The 21,826-nt window shown below is 36.6% G+C and overlaps 1 protein-coding gene and 1 long non-coding RNA gene across 2 annotated transcripts; one reads left to right on the forward strand and one right to left on the reverse strand.

Annotated features, from left to right (window-relative positions):
- The first annotated feature begins 5,500 nt into the window (after positions 1 to 5,500).
- Positions 5,501 to 6,213, forward strand: LOC113716870 (uncharacterized). The gene is made up of 2 exons (XR_011823134.1): positions 5,501 to 5,629; positions 5,733 to 6,213. It is a non-coding gene; the product is annotated as an uncharacterized lncRNA (long non-coding RNA).
- A 1,643-nt stretch (positions 6,214 to 7,856) lies between these two features.
- LOC113716869 (BTB/POZ domain-containing protein At1g67900-like) lies at positions 7,857 to 11,892 on the reverse strand. Its single transcript, XM_027241400.2, has 5 exons — positions 11,742 to 11,892; positions 10,952 to 11,236; positions 10,738 to 10,807; positions 9,355 to 10,614; positions 7,857 to 8,710 (listed from the first exon to the last, which is right to left on the reverse strand). Exons 2-5 carry the CDS (start codon positions 11,008 to 11,010, stop codon positions 8,219 to 8,221), a joined length of 1,881 nt encoding a protein of 626 aa, XP_027097201.2. The 5' UTR covers positions 11,011 to 11,236; positions 11,742 to 11,892; the 3' UTR covers positions 7,857 to 8,218.
- Between the last annotated feature and the right edge of the window lie 9,934 nt (positions 11,893 to 21,826).

Genomic DNA, 21,826 nt, shown 5'->3' on the forward strand with positions numbered 1-21,826 from the left:
CTTGTTGCTCAATTCTATTAATACTACTCCAAGATCGGATTGTTATGCATTTATGGAATCTTCATGAAGATTAATAGTTAGTCGAGTCAAGTCAAACTTTGATGATCTAATCGAATCGAGTCTCGATTTAAATTTAGCAAATTTGACCTCGAACTCAAGCTCGACGTACTTTTACTATGAATCTCAAGCTCCACTTCAAATTCGAACCAAATTGAGCTCGAGATTATTTTACTTTTTAAAAAATGAATAAATTAATATTTTTCTTAATAAATAGTCAAATATTATGAATATATATGTAATTTTACTATTAAAATAAAAACTAAAAATATACATATATAAAATCGAGTCAATTCGCAAACTACTGAACTGAATATCTTTGAGTTTGAATTCGACTTGTGATAGGGCGATAATTGAATGTTTATTTGTTGATATTTGGTCTTTATTTTGGTCACTTATTATGTAAGACACTGGATTTCTGCCCAAATTTGGTATGTGTGTTATTTGTAGGCGAGTGGGTGTTAAAAAGTGAAAAGAAGAGGCAAATTCCAAAAGACTAGGCATTCTCTGGCGTGCCCACGCCAGACAAGGTAGAGCTGCGCGAAAAAGACGGACTGCGGGTCTTATCCCTGGAATTACAACCTTTCTTTGGAAACAAATTTTGAACGTGCGTGGAATTGATTCAAGTCAAAGATGACTTTTGGCAACAATCTAATGAGGGAATTAAGGAAGCAATTCGTTTGAGAAACAACCTCTTATTTTCGGCTAGCAAAAAGGACGGCGGCAACACTACAAATAGGAGGATAGCAATAGACTAGGGATCTTATCATCTGTCTTGGAGTTTTCTCTTTGTTTTTCTTTTTTTCCTTTTTAACGCAAGTTGTAAGCTGGCGGCCGAATCTTTTTACTTTTTCTCTGCAATTAACGAAACTCCATGGAAAATGTGAATCGCATGAATAGCATGAGATCAGGCTAAGTTCTTCTATCTAGTTGAGGAGTAATCAATGCTCGGTGCACGAACAATTGTGAGATCGTTTTTATTATTCTAAATTTTGCGTTTGTGGGTATTTAATTATTCTTTGATTTAATAGTCTATTATTGTTTGGATTTATTGGATCAATGTGACCAGTTGTTCAATTGTCTGAATAGTATACGGTCAATTAAGACAAGGGTGTGTATCATTTGATTGTTTTAAATTAGTGGTGAACGGCATAATTTCATTGCCTCGCAAGCAGTCTAATCTGGGTCGTGAGAATAATTAATCTAGTTTAAATGAACCCACATGTGTGTTTGTTAATTAGAATTGAGTCTCTCTAATTCCTAAAGCTGTGATTAAATTAAATCCTTCGAGCGTCTCTACAAGAGAGAAATTTAAGAGCGTCTCTGAACTACCATAAAATTAAGAAGAGATTGGGAGTTTGGCGGTTGCTAAATTGCTATAACCAATTTATTTGCGAACGTTTAAATTATCCATGGTATCTATGATTAATTGTGTGAACCGGTGCTGAGATTATCTCCTTAACTAGGGTGTGTCAATTAATTGTTTATTTCATTTTTGAGTTATTGCATTTGTTGCAATTGTTTATTTAGTAATTTTATAACATTAATTTGTTTAATCTATCTCTCTCTTCAAAAAATTCTCCAATTACCTGTGTGTGATAAATCTACCGGTTCCCTGAGGAGACGACCCTACTCACCACTATATTCATTCAGTTTTGATAGTAGGTCTAATATAAATTTTATTTTTGATAGTTTGACAACCACCAACTTGATCAGTTCAAATTCGAATCTAGCTTTTTGTTAATCGAATTCGAGTTAAACTTTGACTCAAACTGCTTGTAAACGGCTCGATTCGTATGCAACTCTACTATGAGCGACTACTGCAGTATTGGTCGGGGAACTTGCTGGAAGGTAGCGAGCACTTGAATTGAAAAGACTCTACTAGTCACCAGAACACAACCATTGGGTAATGGTCAGAAGAGTCTCTGAAAACCCTTTATAGACAAGTAGTACAATTGTCTGATCATGACTGGACCAATTATGAAAATTAACCGACTATTTTGTTTTTGGTTAGAAAACTTCAGTTCCTTCTGATTCCATTTTGTTCCAGCTTTTTCCGAACCTCTATAAAAAGTAGAAAGAACAAAAGAAGTGTAAATAATTGGAACAGGATCGTTAAATTTTTTTTAAACAATTAGTATTTTTTTTTTACAATTTTCAATCTATGCTATCCTGAAAATATTATAAAGCACGAGCAACTTCTAGATAGATAAATTTAAGTGATGAGAGAATTTGAAAAAAAAAAAAAGAAGCTCCGATCCTTTTCTTTCTACAGGAGACAATTCAATAACATGATATATGCCCACGTTTTCCAGGTGCTAACAAAGCAGCTTTTTGTACTTTTTAACTGTTTCCCGGGCTTCAATGTCAAAAGATTTGATCTGAAGTTTGAGACGCTGTAGCTAGGAAGGGAGTTTGATAATTCAGATCCAAATGGCAGAGATACATTGGCCCTTCAGTTATGCATTTATTTCTTTATTAAAACCTCTAATTTCTTTCCCGTGTAGATTAGCATGTGCTAGATTTCTTTCCCGTGTAGATTAGCATGTGCTATACTTAATACTCATTACACCTTCTCGTTGTTTAATGTGAGATCTATCTAGTGTGTGTGTTAGTAGGTGACTATTTATCAATCTATGGATTTGTTTGGATCGTGAATTATTAGAGATATTTTTACTGTAGCACTTTTTGTGATGTGATGTATGTGAGATAAAAAGGTAATTGGGAAGATAAAAAGTTGTGTTGAAAATTGTAATGATGACGTAAGCAAATATATTTTGACAAATAAACCGCAATCCAAACAAACTTATATTTTAAACAGATATCTCTTGTAATTTCCCAGTTGGATGAACTTATTGCGAAAAACGTAATTCAGTTTTCAAAGGAAATTAGAAGTCATTCATTTATTAAAATTAGCACATCGAAATTTTCAGTTAGAGGCACATGAAAACTATTCTCTCTCTCTCTCTCTCTCTCTTTAAAAAAAAAAATTGCATTTATGCGTATATAATTAAAAATGTAAATGAGATAGTTTGCAACATAATTTCAAAGTGTATGCCACCAACCAATATGCTCCCGAGCGAAGATGACAGAGATCTTAGAAGCGTCCTTTTGGACGAGTATACTTCATGAAAGGAGCCTTTTATTGGACCGTGCCATTATTTTGGGCCATCTAGGCCCAGATATGCTTTTAGCGTTTGCTAACTGCCTCGCGTCAAGCCATAAACGTGAATTCTTGTTAAGTTTCATGGATTTGTTCCTCTATGTGAACTCGTACTTAATTAAGTTGAAGGCCCACTTTTTTGGGCTAACGCATCCACAATCCATCATCTCCCACCTTTTAGGATCCGTATTGATTAGGTATTTTTAGAAGTGTCTTTAACTATAGTTTTGTATACCAAAAATTTTCATAATAAATGTATTTTGCGATATTTTTAAAATTTAAAATTTTAGCAGGATGTTTTTAAAAATTTTTATCTCTTTTTTTTTTTATCTTTAAATTTTTTTATCTCAACTACCTAACACCACCCATCACCGTCTTCCACTGCCACTCCCTTCTTCTTCCTCCTTGTTTTTCCCTCTTTCTCTTTCTCCCTCTTCCTCCTATTTCTTTTTTTTTTTTCATTTTCCTCCGTTTTCCTCTCCTTTCCCCTTCCCGTCCTCTCTTCTCTTCCCCTTCCTCTAGTTGTAGGGGTGGTGGTTGTGACCAAAAAAAAAGGGAAGGAAGGAGAGAAGGGCTGTGCAATCTGGACCGCGACTAGACTAGATCTAGTCATGATAGTCGTGATCAAAGGAGGAAGAGAAGTAGTGGTGGCAGTGGGAGGTTATGGTATGTTGTAAGCGGTCGTGGTGGTGGTAGGTAAAATGTGCTAAGGGAGGCCTAAAAAAAAAATATTTTTTTTTTAAAAAGTGGTGTATCGTGTTATTTGTGTTTAGTTTACGTAGTATTGAAACTAAACCGTAATTACGTATGCATATTGGTGTCTGAAACTAAAAGAAAAAGAAAATATAGAAAAAAAATTAGATAGTATTGAAACTAAACCATAATTATGTATGCATATTGGGGTCCAGAAATAGAGGAAAAAGAAAACAGAGGAAAAAAGTTAGAGATAGTTGAAACGCAAGTTGGATAATAGGATTAATTTTTTATGTATACATTATTACCTAAGGGTACACAACAACTAATTTTAATTTTAATTTAAAATTCAAATTTTAAATATATATCATGCATCTAAACATACTATAAGAAGATTAACTTACACTGTCAAGTGTATATAAGATTAACTTAGGGATAATGTACATAAAGTTTTTCCAAAGGATGTCCATTGGAAACTCATTAAGGCATCTAAAATTTATCTAACCTATCATATATGTACACATACTAACAATTATTACACTCTCGTATATTTATATATTTTTCCTATTTAATCTTATCTAGACTCTCCTGTATTTGTTTACTTTTTCTAGTTAATTTTACATTTTTTAAAAATATGACACTGGAAATATGTTTTAACGAGTGCTGAATGAATATCCGTTAGGCAGACTTGTATACATAATATAATTTGAAAACCTGAGCCCCAAATTGTTGAGGTCATGGAGAGTGAAAACTTTACGTAAGAAAATAGATTAGTGAAATTCCTCATGAAATAGCACAAATTCCAACTACCAAGGGCTTCTTCCAGACAAGATATTTTGATGATTCAGCTTGGAGCTGTTTCTAATGCTTGTGTTTTTCCAAATAGCCCGGCTGGATCAGCAAAGCACAGATTTAGCAATCAAAAAATATCCTGATGGAAGGTATATATCAATCAAAATTTGGAGGATCTGGTATGAGATCCTTCAATATATACATTAAGTGATGGTTGAGACTTGGTGAGTTGTGACCCACAAGCCACAGCGGCTTGCATTAACGCGAGGGAAGTGATGGATCAATGGACCAAATAGCCTAAAATTGACAGCCACGAGAATGTCTGCCACGACTCCTTATCACACCCTTCCCCTTTGATGCTACTCTTACTCTGTACGTGCTCAATATGTTTGGTAAAATAGTAGCATGTACAGTTCTGAACTATTACTGGAGATTCTTGCTGAGTTTGGCCACACATATTGAGTTCCCTCTGTCATCAAAGGAAAACGAAACTATTGCATTTCTTGATACATTTCTAGATGAATTCCTATTCTTGATCATGAACAAGGAAAAAAATGGGTCAAAAAAAAAAGGTAGCTGGCTAATCATAGGTTTCTATTAAAGTTAAATCCAATAGAGTGGTTGAAGCATTATATAAAGTGATGAATGCAGTTGGGACGTTAATGGACAATATTACCATACCCGTGAGAAAGAAAGAGACATCATATGTAAAAGCAGAGATGGCTGCATGGCCATCTCCATCATTTTAATTACTGCTAACACAGGTGCAGTACCACCCCCACCTGTCTTGTCTTTACCATAGACAAATTCATTATCCACTTCTTTTGCCTTGCTTTTCCTTTATTTAAAGCATAGCCAGACTATCCAGCCATGCACTTTGTTACTAACTTGCTAGAGCTGCTGGCTATCAACTCCAGAACTCAAGTAAGTTTGTAATTTCTGTCAATTATTTTTGTTATGTGCAACACTGACAACATATAATTCAACATGCTTTTTTTTTTTGTTTTTGTTTTTGCTTTGCTTTAAGTTAAAGAAAAAAAGAAGAGAAAAATGGAGGGAGAAGTGATACATAAAAAGAATTTGAAGTTGGAAATTCCAGGAGAAAGTGAAATGGCTTTTCCGGTGGTGGCACCAGGGGTAGCCACTGGAGGTGGCGGGCTTGCTAGGCAGGGAAGCATGACGAAGAACAATTGCCTTTGCTCTCCAACCACCCATGCAGGTTCCTTTCGTTGTAGGCTTCATCGAGTTCCCCAACAAAGCCTCCAGAGAACCAAAAGCATTGATTCAACCCCCCTCCAGGATTCACAATCTAAGCCCAACTGAACAAATTAAGTACTGATCGCATGACGGTGGTGTAGTGCAGGAGGCTCGCTTGACTGTAAAAATTTGCTAGCTATAGGATTAAGGTTTTATTTTGGTCTCATTTAGACGTAAAAATGAAAGAATGCATCTATTTGTTGTATGTACTTTGTCTCATTTCATGATGTTTTATTAGTTGTGCCTGCCAAGTACTTTGTAGCTACTGCATATTAAGATATACCAAGCTTGAGTACCAATTTCAAAAAAAAAAACTGATTAATATCCTTGAAGAGGCATTTGGGATTTCTTTTTTTTTTTTCTTCCCTTTTTGAAATGAATACAAAAGAGGAAAAGGGAAAACTCGCCTTAGTATTGATTGAAATGTTATTTTATCCCTTTCATGGTTTAAATTCGTAGTAGATGAGGTGGTCTAGACTAACTCTTGAATAATTATTTGTACTTAGCATCTTTAAAACCCCAAAAAAAGGTTAAAAAATATAACTAATAATACATGTTTTATAGTGGCTAAGATTGAGACTTCCCCCTCCTAACTCCTTAAATCCCACCATTCTCTTACTAATTTTTTTTCCTTTAAAAAAAAAAGAGAATGCATGTTTTTATAGTTTTCTACGTCACCAAAAATATTACACTCGTGTTGTACGTACTTTTTAATATCTTTTGCTGCAGATGAACAATAATTTACTCATCACACCACTAGTCCAGTTGGAGTTGGGCCCTGAGTGGATGCATCCGGATCGGTGATGAAAAGTAGATCGAAATAAACAGGCAGGCTTTGATGGACATACATATGTTCCAAGTCCAAACACTAGTTGCAATAACCAGATATGCAAAATTAAAATCAATTCAATTTGGGGTCTTCTTCGATGATGACATCGCATGTATCAACTTTAGCTGGTCGTTTAGCTTTAAGCACGTAGGAATCATTAGCCCCAACATGGTCATTACTACCTAAATTATTGAAGAACCAATATTGATCTGCCTAATGATTTTCCTGCTTGTTATACTACAAAAAAAAAAAAAAAAAAAAAAACGTCTGATCAATTTAGTACATAGTATATTCTATGTTAAGCAAAAAGAAGTAAACTTTTGTGCTCAAACATGAAGCTCAGCTGTCCTTGTACATTCCTGAATAAATGACAAAAACCAACACAAAGGATGCTGGACCATCAATACTAGTATTTTTTAAGTGATGTTAATGGGACACCCGCCTCGAAAGTTCAATCAATTGGCAGAGACAATATCTCGACTCTAAATCCCGATACAACTGTCGGAAGACAAAATAATTGTACCAAATCCAAATTTGGGAGGTAGAAGCACTGAATAATTATGCATGATATCTAGAGAGCTTCTTTTGTGCACAATAAACCGTACACTGCTATGTTCTTCATGCACTATTACCAAGTTATGTTTTTTGTTGTTTCTTTTGGGGGGTTGTTGCGTTCTCTTCTGGGAGGATATGACATTGCCAGGAGTTCAAGTCTTGATTTCCTGCGTTACAGTTTTCTCCTTGTGAGAAACAACAACATTAGTTTAGAGCAAATTCTCTTTGTATATTTTTCATCTTGATTAGCATACGAGTGATAGCAATTTATTTCGCCTTGACACTTGTTGTTGTTAAGAAGGTGCATCATTGCCACAAACAGTGAGGAGGACCAGCTGCATTGATGAATTCTTCAAGTTGCAGATATGGATTCCTCAAAAAACAAATATACTTTCAAATGCCGTTCCACATTCGCCTGAATTTGTACAAGAAAATTTCTGAAAAGCAACCGCCTGAAGGTGAATAACTCCACTCCGGAACAGAGAGAAGTTTTAGGTACGCTATAAACAGTTCATTAAATTTCCTCTTCTCGACAGGGGAATTCACTAAGTTACAATATATGATAAAGATGGATGCTCTTGGATGGAACAAATATGCACAATACCTTTGTCCCGACTCCAGCCTCACAAGCCTCCAACTCCATTTTGCACTAATAGAGGTTCCTCAGAGACTCTTTTTGGCCCTTTGAGCCTCTACAACATTTGCTTTTATTAGCATAAGGTACACCAATAATGCACATTGGATTATCTTCCCTAACAATTACAAAGCTTAAGCAAGAACTAGACAAAGGGGGGAAAAAAAAAATTAAGGTAGAGTATATGTTAACCATCAAATAACCATCCCTTTTAACTAGAAAGAAAACAAAATTTCTTTCAGTTTTTCTCACTAGTACTTCTGTTGCTAGGCCACAACTTGCTCAACATCCTTTTAGGTCGATTAGGAAGCATGCATAATGCCTTAACTCTTGAGGATTTCCCAATCCCATCCTGGTAATTTTCATCCAAATCATCATCCTCAGCCAGCTTCATTTTTAGAGTCGAAAGCTTTGATTTGGGTGATTTTGCTCCAGAGACACTCCATTGATCATCTGCCGGTGTCATACCATTGTTGCTGAAGGATGCTGCAGGCCTTGATGAGTGGTCATTGTGTGTAGCTAAAAGAGCCTTGATGTTGCTTGGCAGATCAGTGACTTGGCCACCAGCCATGGCAGCTCGAGCTTGTTCAAAGAAAAGAACTTGCACCACTACCCTAAGGGGAAGCATTTCATTTTGGGCAGCGTGCATACAGGCTTCAACGGATAGCTTTCTGCAGTCTAAAATTCGACACAGACGCTTTCTGTCACTTTTGTTGAGTTCTGGATGTCCCTGCACAGTTTAGTAGAAGGAATTATGTCAACACCATTCTCCCATTTGGGAATTCATGATTCAATTGGTAGAGGAATCTATCAAGGATAAAGGTTTAATTCGAGTGAAACAGAAGCAAAGAAAATAACATAGAGAGAAATAGTGGGCATGTAGCACTCCGAGTCAAGCAGTGAATATCAGAAAGTCCCATCAGATTCGTGAGGATCAAATTAACACCAATAATCCTGATTCCTGTGATGACAGAACATTATCTAAAATTCTTTTGAGTCCCTCCCACCGAAAGTTCTCAGACCATTGAACGTGGCCGTAGGCAGTAAAATCAACGTACGAGGACTTACTGCCAGATTATACCAAATTGATGTGAATAAAGTTGAATTAACTAACCAAACAAGAAATGGACAGCATTTAAAGGTCAAGGTAGTTGGTTATCCACTGAATGACATTGACAAACATCCTGATTTCTATCAACTAATCTGTCTTTGTATTCTTCTGCTCCAACCTTTCTTAAACATCTAACCCCTTGTGTAATTTTAGAACAGGAAGGAAAAAGGTTAAAACAAAAGTAAAAAATAAGGAAACAAGAAAAAGAATCAACTACGGTCTGATTTTTAATCAGTCTTTCTGTTTTCTATGGAAATAATTACCTTGAGATAAATGTCGATGGCTTTGTAAAGATCATCATGATCGACCCTGGCAAACTCTGGAAGTGCTGAAGCAACTGCTGTAAATTTTGAGAGGGGTACGTTGACATCTCGAGCTATCTCCTGTAGATATCCATCCACGAGCTTTGCTACTTTGAGTTTTGAACTATGTGATGCAGAGGATGACCTCCTGCTCTCCTGAAACTCAAAATCTATATTCTCTGCCGAACGAGACCTCCTTCGTTCGAAATCCCGCTTGGCTCTTGGAGGACTTGTTGGGGGACTTTGTCCTTGTAACATGAACTGCTCTAATATGGTCATGGCCACATCAACATCATATAACATGTTACTTGTGTATGACAGTGATGGTATTAGCAGATCAGAAACCGCGGCCTCATCCAATTGAATTCCAATTCTTCTCGCCAATTCATTCTTGGAAGCTGAAGAGGCTTTAAGTATGTTAGCAGCCTTCAGTAATTTTGATAAAAAGCCGCAAGAAACAGAACCTTTTTCAGCTGGTAATAGGCTAACAATTGATTCAAGAAGCAGCCTGTGTTTAGATGTAACTTCCTTAATTGAATCCATCTCAGGTTCAGACTCCACTTCATTGTCAACGCTTATGTACTTTGATATGTTTGGTAGCCATCTAGCTGCGTAAATCCTCAACGCATCACCTACAAGATTGGAGGGCACCTTCCCACCAGATTTTATGGCTATCATTGTTCTCCAGTAGAGGTCTATCCCCAGTTCAGCTATATCTTCAGCCCACCAGCCTTTGGTTGCAGGTTTCTGCCTCTGGCTTTCTGATCCATTGCAAGAGATATCATCCCTCCCTCTCCTTGAATAACTGTGTGACAAGCACACCTTTGAGGGGTTGGCCAGAATTTTTGAAGCAATGGCTTCAATACATCTGCTTGTCATGCCGAGGTCCTCGGACCACAAAGGATACGCCTTGGTGCTCTGTAATGTTACAACTGAATCCTTCCACCCTTGAAGTATGCAAGAATTAAAGAAAACTTCAAGTTTGTAAATTAAGTTCCCCTTCTCCACATCCTCCGTCATTTGAAGGTACTCTGCAGCGCATCGAGCGGAGACAATGTTGTAGGCACTGAGAGTGATGGTGATACCATAACAGAACTTTGCACACAGCTCAAATGCCTCGACACCTCCTGGAAAATCAGGTAGCTGGACTATTTGGTGCTGTGACTCGAGATTTTCAGCACACAGCCTCTGCAGGCGCAAACACTTGGATAGCAGGGGAAACTGCAGGACAGCCAAGACAAGTTGTCAACTTCACAAAATTCACAACTTTTCTTCTTGATTTCCCATTTCGTTTCATTTCACAGAATTAGTCTACGGAGACGAGTAAATTACCAAGGAATTTACCTTATGAAGCATATATCTGCTTCCTTTGACCTGAACTATGAGATCGCTGGAGACCTCTGAGGAGACTGACCTGCATCAACAAACAGAAAAGATTCTTACTTTGTCACTTGAAACAAGGGTATCAAGAATCAACTATTATAGCTGAATTCAGCAGATATATTCAAGATACCAAGGGGCTACAAATTGATTGAAACTGTGACGAAGAAAACTTTACCTTACAGCCTCGGTAGTATAGAAAGTATCAGGCCGGGATCCTAGTTTCATAAACTTCATCTTTGAACTCGTTTCTCCTCCTTGTAGGATTACCAATTCACAAGATATGCAAGGTGGCAGTATTAGACAAAACCAATTTCATGCTTGCTAAGAGCCTCACTTTAAGGACACCAGTCACTTTGGAAAGTTCTTCCTCCAGCTGCAAGCAATACAATTTGTCGGAAGCCCAGATGACCACTAAACACAATACTGAGTTCAGTATTCAGTAACTCTATTGTTCCAACACCTAATGTTTCGACAAGAAAGTAAAATCAATACAAACCAATCTTTAACGGGATGAAAACCGAAAGTGGAGAATATTCTTGAAGAAAGAGGAAAATTCAGCCCAAGAATTGATACACTACTTCCATTTTTTTTTTTTTTAGCTCAACTGGTTATTATGTGACTGGTATAACAAGCAAAAGCTATATAAATAACGATAAAAAAAAAAATGACATGAACCAAGGAAATCAAATGAGGTAAAATCCAAGTCATTTCAGTCACATTCTCCACCCCTTTTGATATCGACATGCAAACAGACAGAAACAAAGCGTACACCAATATCCCGTCAAAGATCATGAATTTGATTGTAATTAACTACCTAGCTAGTTCCCACAACTCAGTACTGAAAAAAAAAAAACCCCCAAAAAAAGGGGGAAAAAAGGGGGAAAAAAATTTAGACCACTGAAGTAATAAATATCAATTTCACGTTACTCAATTTAGAAAAGACACAAATATAAAATGATCACGACCTGAAATATGTTAAGGTTGTTTGGTTGACGGGAAAAATTGGCAATCATTCCCCCTGGAAATTTGCGAAGCCAAACTGTTTTTTGTTATTGCCAGACCCTCTAGGGAGAAAGGTGGTTTGGTTATAGGCAGCTTCAGCTTAGCTTGCTAGCCTCCATGCCAGCGTGCAAGCAATGAGAGAAAGGCAACTCCCACGTGCCTATGGTGCGCCCACCAGTGTCCTATTTCTCATCATTGCTAGAGCCATTTTTATTTCAAGAATTGATTATTCTTCCACCCCCTCTGATTATTTTAGTCAAACGCTAATACTAATACTCCTGTATATATATAGTACTCGATCAAACATCGTACCCCGGTTCTGGCGCCCTTAATATGTAATTTCTTTCCCAGCACAAGTGTGTTTCAAGAAAAAGTAAAATTCGTTGTGCCATGAAGGATGGCGTATACGCATGGTTAAAAGTTTGTGGAGAGAATACCGAAAAAGCAGCAGCAAGAGGGGTTGGGGACAAGAGATGCTGGATGAGGAATGGGATATCTGAATCTCTATCAAGGGTACCTTTAGGCATTGCCCTATCATATTGGCCTCAGGTTCATGATATATAATACATGGGCTCATCACAATTGCCCTTCTTTTTCATTGAAATAGCACAAGATGGTACTTTTCATGCATTTATAGCTGGAGGGCCATCTCCATTAAATTTGCCCCTATACACCTGTGTGAAAGATGGGAAAAAACCTACAAGTGTGTTGGCTCGGCCATGGATTGGTTTTTTTAAGTATCATTTGTGATGGTATCGGACAAAAAATGAGAGAAGAATTTTCAGGCATAAAGCTATGCAGAATGCACTGCTTTGGCGGTTGAGAGTTCTAGTCAATTGGATTGTGCATTGGATTCCTGGAAGATCACTGACTGGTAAAGCCATTAATGGTTTTTTTTTTTCCGTTTCCATTACAACTTTTTCCGATAAAACTAAGTATATATCAGAAAGAGCTGCACTGATGTGTATTTTATAAAAGCAAGGGTCCACTTCATCCATGAAAAACCAACGATATGGCGTTCTGGTCATATGTGTCCCTGACGATATCATTTTTGCATCCAACTTTAAAAGCTTTCATGCAATGTATGAGATTTTGGACTTAATTTTTGCCCAATCTTTGTACTGGCAGAGCCGTAAAGCATTTCATCCATGTCAAAAGTTCACATTTTTTTTTTGTATTTCTTGGGTCAGTAGAGTAGCTTTGCTTGACTCGGGAGTTTTTTTTTTTTATTTGCTAAATAACTCGAGGAACAATAAAAAAATATTATTGATATCTAGATCGACAGCTAGAAGACAGTTTAGCACAACATTAGCGAATTGTTTAGTGCATTTAGTAATGAGTAATCTCATCTCATATTAACTCTTTTTTTTTTTTTTTTTTTTTTAGGTGTGTCTCGCAGGGAGTGGACCCCGCAGACTATTCACCACCCTCAGCAACTTGCTGGCAGCAAGGTTCGAATCAGGGACCTGAGGCTCCATCTTCAGCAATCTCAACCACCAGACCAAGCCTCTGAGAGCTATCTCATATTAACTCAAAATAAATTATTTTCATCCAAATTGGTTGTACCTAGTAAAACTAAAGAGGGAGACGCTATAAAACATCCAGAGGACAAAACTCTCAAATTTCCGCCTTACTTTAAATGTTATGTTTGGATCCTCTGTTTTTGGAGCGTTTTTTCAAAAATTAGTTTTTTAAATTAATAAAAAATTTTAAAAAGTACTCTAAAAAGTAATCTAAAGATTAGTTTAAAAAATTTAAAAAATATATTTTAGAAAATTTTCTACTCTTAAATATCTCAAAATATTTTCTTAAAAACTCTACTACAGCAAAATTTTTTAAAATCATCCCCCAGGCGAAAAAAAAATAGTTAATCCAAACGAAGCGTTGTTTTCTATCAAGTGTCTTTAGAGCTAGGCACTTGCGATCTTTTCCTACTCTAGTCTAGCTACATCTCCAAAGTGAGCGAGCAGCTAACCTGGTCATATCCATTTTCATGACCAGTCCCTTGGCAACCAAATCAAAGTCTATGATTGAAGTTAAATGATTGGAATAATTAGAGAACAGTTAGTCATCATAACCTTAGAGCATACCTCAAATGATACTTACAAGTTAGTGTCATTGTGCAAAGGTACAACAAGTGGACAATGTCCATTCCACTTGTGGAAATTTTGGTGCCATTCCTTTGGAACATTCAAACAACATAGATAATAAAATTACTTTTATAAATACGTTAAATTTAGTGATTTTTTCAAATTGATCAAATCTATGAAATGTTCCACGTAGTTTCTGTCACGAGTACAGATGGATGGATGAATTGATAATGGTACGCGAGATTTGCACTACACGGATCCATAGTTTATACTAGCAGTTTGAAATATACATACACAACTTACTAATTTTGTAATACTATCAACTACCTTAAACATCTTATGAATTGATACTAAGGATTGAAATTCTGACAACAAAATTGATCTACCCAAACAAAAAAAAAAAAAAAAAAAGGTTCGGAGGAATTATTGAGTCAAGAGCCACTACTATTTCTCTTCGGGCCGTGGACCTAAAGTTTCTGCCCACTTGCCAAGTTTGGTTGGGCATACAAAGGTAAACTGACCCCAAAAAACGTATGTGTTGGTTCAATCATTGTCCACCTTGGATTAAGAACCAACAGTGTCTTGGCTCGATCAGTGTCCACCAGACTCCACACCCGAACAGCGTCTTGTCTTGGCTCGATCAATGCTCCCACCGAACCCCTTGCACTGGCAATTCGGATATTTTGCTCTAAATTCAAGGTCAAACTTGGAGCGGAAATGGTGTGGGTGAAAGGTTGTGGTCTGTTTGGAATTTGTATAATTGCTCTGCTGCCGTCCAGTCCACTATCACTATGTGTGAAAGGCCACCATCCTCGACGGTCACGGTCTACGGTGTTGGGGGTGGGGGGGTGGGGTCCTCAGCTGTGCTAACGGTGCCACCCAACGGGGTTACCAGTCGACAGGTGGGACCTCGTTCTCCTCCACTATTTTTTCTTGGTGGGACCTTCTTCTTCTGTCTTAGTTTTCATGATGATGATTTGATAATCGTACGATGTGAAACAGCAAAAAGTTTTTTTACAGGTCAATTTTCATTTAGCTATCTCACTACGAACAAACAAACAAACAAAAAAAGTACCGGTAGAAAAATACTTTTGTTAGAGCTACTATGCAATTGCAATCGCCTCCGTGGGTTTAGCCACATGATATCAATGTTTTCTTGAAATATTCAGGTTCTAAATTTGAAATTGTGTTATGAAAACGCCTAGACACTTATCATGTCTTGATCGGATTGGGGCGCTAGGCTCAGATAACAGGAGATTAGTGGGATTCATAAGAATTAACCCGAACACGAACATCCTGTTAACAAAAAAAAAAAAAAAAAAAACTATGCAATTGCAATCGATGGAGAACCCGAATAGAATTAAAGTAAAAGGAACAGTTAAATTTATGCGGTGAAGACGTTGAAGTGACACTTGAATCTGCATGAATGATGAAATTTATGGCGTATCTTTTACAGCTTTCAGCTAAAAGTTTATACGACCCTCCAAAATAGGCTTCTTGAACTTTTTTTATTTTTATTTTTTAAATTTCTGATGTCAATTTTTGCTGAAGGGAAGTAAACATCAACCCTCCTATTTAATCATATCGGCCATGCATTACACCTACAAAGCCTTCTTTTAATGCTCCTAAAATTTTATCCACTTTAGCCCATACGATAATACCATGTACTCATTTTGTTATCAAATATTCATGATAGAAGACTTTTTTAGAATCCCTTTTGCCTTCTCAATCCATATTCTTTTTCTTTCTTTTGTGAATTACGAGGTTGGGAAAAAAAAATGCCAAGCAGTTTCCTAGTGCCATCTTTACGGCACGGTTGATGAGGTCTAGTCTAGCATGATCCTTGGTTCATGATTGATTCCGATGTCTGCAATTTTGATGGGAACTCGGAAAATAAATACTAGCATAATAAATTTCTTTGCAGGAGAGCGTCTGAATTACATTCGAGAGTCAAAACAAAAGGCCACGGAACCTGGAAATCGATGAATACGGCCCAGCGATGACAGCTAGTGAAGGTCAGGGCAAAGATATTAATGCCAGTCGGTGCTCCAAAGATTTGTTTCAATACTTACTTGACAAACAACTGTCTTGTTTGGGCTGGGATCGCAAAAAAAAAAATTATAATAAATGCATAGTTTTGCCCTATGAATAATCACTCTCCGTCCCATTTCCAAGTTTTGTTATTCTCTGTTTGGTTGTATTGACTTTTAGAGATCTGTAGACTTTGTACGCATTAGCGCATGCACACATGCAACAATGGCACCCCACGATCTGATTTAGATGTTTGATATTGCTGCCGCTGCCGCTGCAGGATCGAGTATCTTTTTGTTCTGTGCCAATTCTTTCTTCATCAGAGCCTTCTGAATTGTAACATTCACCGTTCATAAACAAGCTAAGGGGAATGGGGATGGATGGGGATCTTCCCATTTTCCCAAATGAACTGGCAATTTGACCATGCAATTGTCCTTCTCATCTTTTTCATCAAATGGGCCGTTCGTGTAATTATAAACCCCACTTTGGGTAGCAAGATTTCTTTTTACTTTGGCTGCTTTTGGCCCTGCGGGGTCCTTGTGTCCTCTCCTCCTTTTAACTGCCACTGTCACGTATCCTAATTCCACCACAAACTTCGTCAATCCCACTTAATGCATAGATTAGACTGATTAGTTATCTTGTTATGTGACACCTAAATAATCATCTAGCACAACTAAGACATTTAAGAGATTATAGGTTAAAAACTCGATCCAAAACTTAAATAGATCAACATATAAACTGTATCATACACGAGACTGGGGGTGCTGGATACCTGTTACAAGCCTAACTAATCATCTTGCGCATCCTCCTCCACCAGAGAGTTCAAAGTTTGATAAACTATATATCACTATTATGCACTAAGACCTTCAGCTCTCTCGTCCACTGTATTCTAAATTACTAATTAAGTTCAACATCATTCAGCTCCTATTCAACTAAGAACTCAAGAAGCTGCTGCTGCTGCTGCAGCAGATAAGTTGCTTGAGCAATGATTGTGCGAACACACTGAATCGACTATGTGTGGCGCGAGGCATTGAGTTAGTTCAGTCGTTATCCGACTCCACTAACCATGCACCTGGTCGTCGTTGACAAAGTCTGAAAAATCTTTGATTCCTTCGCTCGCGGAATTAATACTGCAGAGGATTTGTTTCCGCTTGGGAGGCTCTCTCACTTGTGATGAAGTTGATTTACAATTTTCACTTGCCAGCAGCATCCGAATAGTTAACAAGTATGGAGAATTTATTTATCCGAATAGTTAATTTTTTTTTTATATACATACATACGAGATTGTTTAAATTATATATTTTAGTTTTCATCCCACTATTTGTGATTAGTTATAATATTGTAAAGTTAAACTAGCCACTCATGTCTTAATCACACCACTAATTTATGGGCTATTCGTAATCATATAAAAAAACCACTACTATGTTTTGTCCTCCTAGTTTTCATACGTGAGTTTCCATTCATCTCGCCACCATCTGTGGATTAAACCACTACATATACGGTTTCGCACGGGGAGGGCATAAAAAATTGCAATTCAAATTTCACGCTGCTGATTCTTTGATAGTCTTTAGAATTGTCATCATAGGGAACAAAGAAAACAAGGGTTTAAAGATCTACATGTGTAGTCCTTCAAACACGACATGTCTAGTACAGATTTTCTTGGATCCCGAATATGTTTGAACAACTTTTTCACTGTCGGATCCATGTTCATAGAAATTGAGATCATCTAATGCAAGCATGAAAAATGTGAGACAACAATTTTACGACATAAAGTAAATACAGCTTCTTTTTTTCTTTCTTTCATTTTCGGCATTTTTCTCGTTTTTACCAGTCATCGAGTGAATTCTCGATCACCATTAGCACTGTTCAACTCTAAATTGACGCATTCAGAACTATTAAAATTACTGCATTTTCTACAAGAAAACAAACTCAAAAAGAAAAAAGAAAGTTTTTTTTTTTTCCCCCTCTTTCTTCAGTTTTCTACTAGGTCCTAGTACCTACACATTTGGTGATTTGACTGTGGTAGGAGGAGACCGGGGGGAAATGATTGTGGGGTCGTAAGTCTTCAATTACGTACAGGTAAAGGAAGTCAATCAAATGCTTTAAAAGCTTGAAATTCACATAAGTTCATGGTAGTTGTAGTTGGCAAGATGATGACGATAGATGCTAAAATCTTCATCTCAAGTTACGTACCCAGCTTCTAATAACAGATGTCAGACATTCGCATGCAACGCCTGGGCAGGCACCATGGTTCTGAAATAATTTCTTCTACCTCACAAATTCAGCTTTATCAGTTTATTTCAGCCACTTAAGGTGCCAAATATTTTGAACAGCACTAGATTACACTTTCATAAGGTTCATAATTATGCGCAGTGGATTTACCTGTAATTTTCTTGGAATTGTCTCAACAACCCTTCAAGCGGGTAATCATTATATAGGGTACATGAGTGTTCAGTAGTCCGCGGTGATAGAAGCTAAAGATCTCCTCCATCGTCATGCGAGTGAAAATTTTGGGGACATGGAAGGTCATTGTAATTGAACGTACGAGGGGAAAAAAAGGAGAGAAGGGGGGGGGGGGGGAGTTGGGGAAGTTAATTTGTTAAGAAAAGCTAACAAGGAAGGGTTGAGGATTAGTAGTTAGCACCTCTAGAGAATAATTTTTTTAGCTTAAAAATAATGTATTTTCTCTAGTTTTTGGCTTGTAACTTAAACATTGCAAGGAAACACAGGAAGCAACGCCCCTTCCCATGGGTATGTTGGCATAAGAGTTTCTCCCTCTTTCTCACATTATTATGATTATTATTATGAATTCCATGTTACCTATCAAGTTAAGATAGAATCAATTGTTGTTTAGTTCATAATTTATGTGTTGGTTGATTGGTAAATCTGCTATTTCATGCCTTTAGTTTTCATTTTTGCATGAGCATAGTTCATTTGGGAACGAGTCCAAATGCAAGGAGTGTAACAAATGTAAATGTGAATGAGCATTATTAGAAAAAAAGAATCTAACAATTAAAACAAACATCAACTAAAATTGCCATACACTTGCAAAACAAAACAAGGTTGGATCCACCATAATACAAAAGCCCTTAAAAACACAGTACAGAATACTTCATTGATGCTAGTGGAATGACATACTAAAACACTTTCCTCCATAGCAAACAGAAGAACTAAAATAAAAAACTAAAATAAAAAAACATAAGTACTTTCAAATAGATTAAGCATATTAGCAAAGAAGAACTTCATCAAGTTTTGGAAGTTAAAACCACTGCTTAAGTTGTAGTATCTTTTATTGTATGAAATAAATATCTCAAACTAAATGGGTGCTTTTAGTTTGCAGCAATTACAAAGTCCTCAATCACAAAAATAAATTTGTACAACAAAAAAAAATTGTTAAATATGTAAAGGAAAGAGAAGAAAATAAAACAATGCTAAAGTCGACTAAAGCAAATGTGTTGAAGGAATAATTAATTACAAATATAAATTAAAGAAATTCCACTGTAATTAGTTCTAGGTTTATTATATTTTGTTCTTAACTTCACTAGTTTGACCTTAAAACCAAAAGTTGGGGATTAAGGGCAAAGTTACAGAAGAGTCTTGATGACGATTTTCTAAAACCAGAGAGGGCTTTCCTATAGCCTTTTTTGGAAACCTCAAGGGGGCAGTGATTTTTACCCTGATTAGATTAGTTGGCTCACCCAAGGACGTGTCTATGAGTATCATTAGCGGCAGTCCAACCAATATTATCACACCGGCCGGCCTTTTGCACCATCTTTCTCTGTCTTCATAAAATTATTCCCAACTCACTGTTCTTTTCTACCCAGAGTCATGATTCCACCGCCATGGTCTACAATTCGACGTCGGTAATCTTATTTTTAGTTCGCCAGTATTGTGCTGACTCACGTTCATTTGATCTCCGTTGTATGTTCTTTTCTGCGGACAATTCAGAAATTTGGAGCCCCTTTTATGTCCATCTCAATATACGTATGATTTCTTGTTACTTCAGATAGTCAAGTGAAGCGAATAGTTATAACAAGAAAATAAAAAGAAGAAAAAAAAAACATTAAGAAAAGGTGATTTTGACCCTTTTTTTTCGATTATTGTGAAGATCATGTCATCTTTATTAAAGTCGGAAGATAGAAATTTTAAAGCAAAAGAAAAGTTCTATGCACTTGGTATATATTGAGAGCAAGATAAGTTTAAACTTGACCTTTGAAAAGAGAACTCAAATATACGTGTTACCTAAGTGGCATTGTGCTTTGTGGTTGAAAGTCGGTTCTTAATCATTACATTCTTGATTTCTGACCTATCTTGTTGAGTTCATATACGCATGTGTGCGTGTATATATTCTGAGTCAAAAGCAAGGTAGGAGTTGGTCCCAAATAATAATTATATAATGCATGCAAGTTTTCCAGAACAGATAATTACTGATCTCAACTGATAGCGATTATGTCCCATGGATCTTTCATAAAGTAGAAAACTGGCGGCATAGTTTACTGATCCTCTCTTCTTCTACATCCTTATGCGCGAGTCGCCATGCACGACTATATATAAGAGATACATGCATGACCTTAATTTCGTCTCAGAATATATTCTGACTCCTCTCTGCATATATATATATATATAATACGTACAGCAATATTGGCCAAATTTGAAACATTAAAATGTGTAAATTAATTAAAGACTGGCCACCTCCAAGATTTAAAAAAAAAAAAAAAAGCTACTTTTCTCGTTATTTGGTGGGACTGGTAAAAAAATTTGTTACTACTATTTGGTGTGTTTTCATATTGATGAAGCTGAAAGTCCAAATAAAAACGTTTTATAATTAAGTCCCAGAATGAATCATATGAGCAATTATGTCCTACGAGTGGGGTAGTGAGCCTTTAAGCAAGTGGTCTCAACCGTCAACCTGCAGACCCACAAATAATTGCAGTTGAAAATTCCACAACTGTGAACTTTAATTAATTTTAACAACCTATTTTCTTGACCAGAAAAAAAAAAAAAAAAAGAGAGATGAATATTAATTTGTTGAAAAGTATGACAAGCTGTAAATAATTCCAAGTGTTTAGGTAGCCATGGAATTGAATTCATGAACCTTATTTCCAACTTATAACGATGATAGGACATTGGTCTTGGACAAAAAAAAAAATGTTTGTCAAACCCTCATCTTCAATAATGCTACATTACACGAATAACTCTGGCATTCAATTTTGCTATATACAGCCCCGGTCTTTTCCCGTTAGATTTCTCATCTAGAATTAAAAGAGTGTATTTCTGTAAATCTAAAGCAACAAACTAGTGACCCTAGACCTCCCTCCACCTTTGCAATATGTATGGTTTCCCTTTTAGATCTCTGTCTCCTTGAAAGCAAAAGATTTTTTGGCAAAAAAAAAAGAAAGAAAAGAAGCCAATCCACTTCCCATTTTTTGTTCAATCCATCCTTAAATGCGTCTTTCTTGGGAGCCGGTGGAGTTACTAAACTATTCCTCAGACACAGAGGAGTTATCATTTGATTGAGCAAAAGTTCCTGCCATTCAAAGCCAGTAAACAACTAACAAAGCATATTAGTGTCTAATCATCGTGCCATTAAACAACTAATACTAGAGCATATGAGAAGATTGACACACACTACTGCTTCCCTTCTTTTTTTTATTTTTTTCTTAAAAAAAAAAAAAAAACACACTAAAAAGGGATAACTACTCGGCATATAGAATCTTGCATGTGCCTATATAAGAAAATCAAATTTCGTTTTAATTATGTTCATATTACAAAACTTGGCCTGGCGTATCATCCGCAGTAAAAGGTTTCCTAGCTCACAGGACAATTTTATGAGATTGTGAGAATCAAACTTTGTCGTAATAAACAAAGTAGTACTACTCCTTTCCTATCACAGAAAGTAGCGGCTGCTTCTAGTATGATGCTGTTGG

The sequence above is a fragment of the Coffea arabica genome, chromosome 11c (genome assembly GCF_036785885.1).
Source record: "Coffea arabica cultivar ET-39 chromosome 11c, Coffea Arabica ET-39 HiFi, whole genome shotgun sequence".
NCBI classification, from domain to species: Eukaryota; Viridiplantae; Streptophyta; class Magnoliopsida; order Gentianales; family Rubiaceae; genus Coffea; species Coffea arabica.

Coding starts and splice junctions, on each gene's coding strand:
- LOC113716869 (XM_027241400.2), bottom strand. CDS start 11,010: ATGAAGTTTATGAAACTAGGATCCCGGCCTGATACTTTCTATACTACC. Junction 10,615..10,737: donor GCAGATATATGCTTCATAAG/GTAAATTCCTTG, acceptor GCTGTCCTGCAG/TTTCCCCTGCTATCCAAGTG. Junction 8,711..9,354: donor CCATCGACATTTATCTCAAG/GTAATTATTTCC, acceptor TAAACTGTGCAG/GGACATCCAGAACTCAACAA.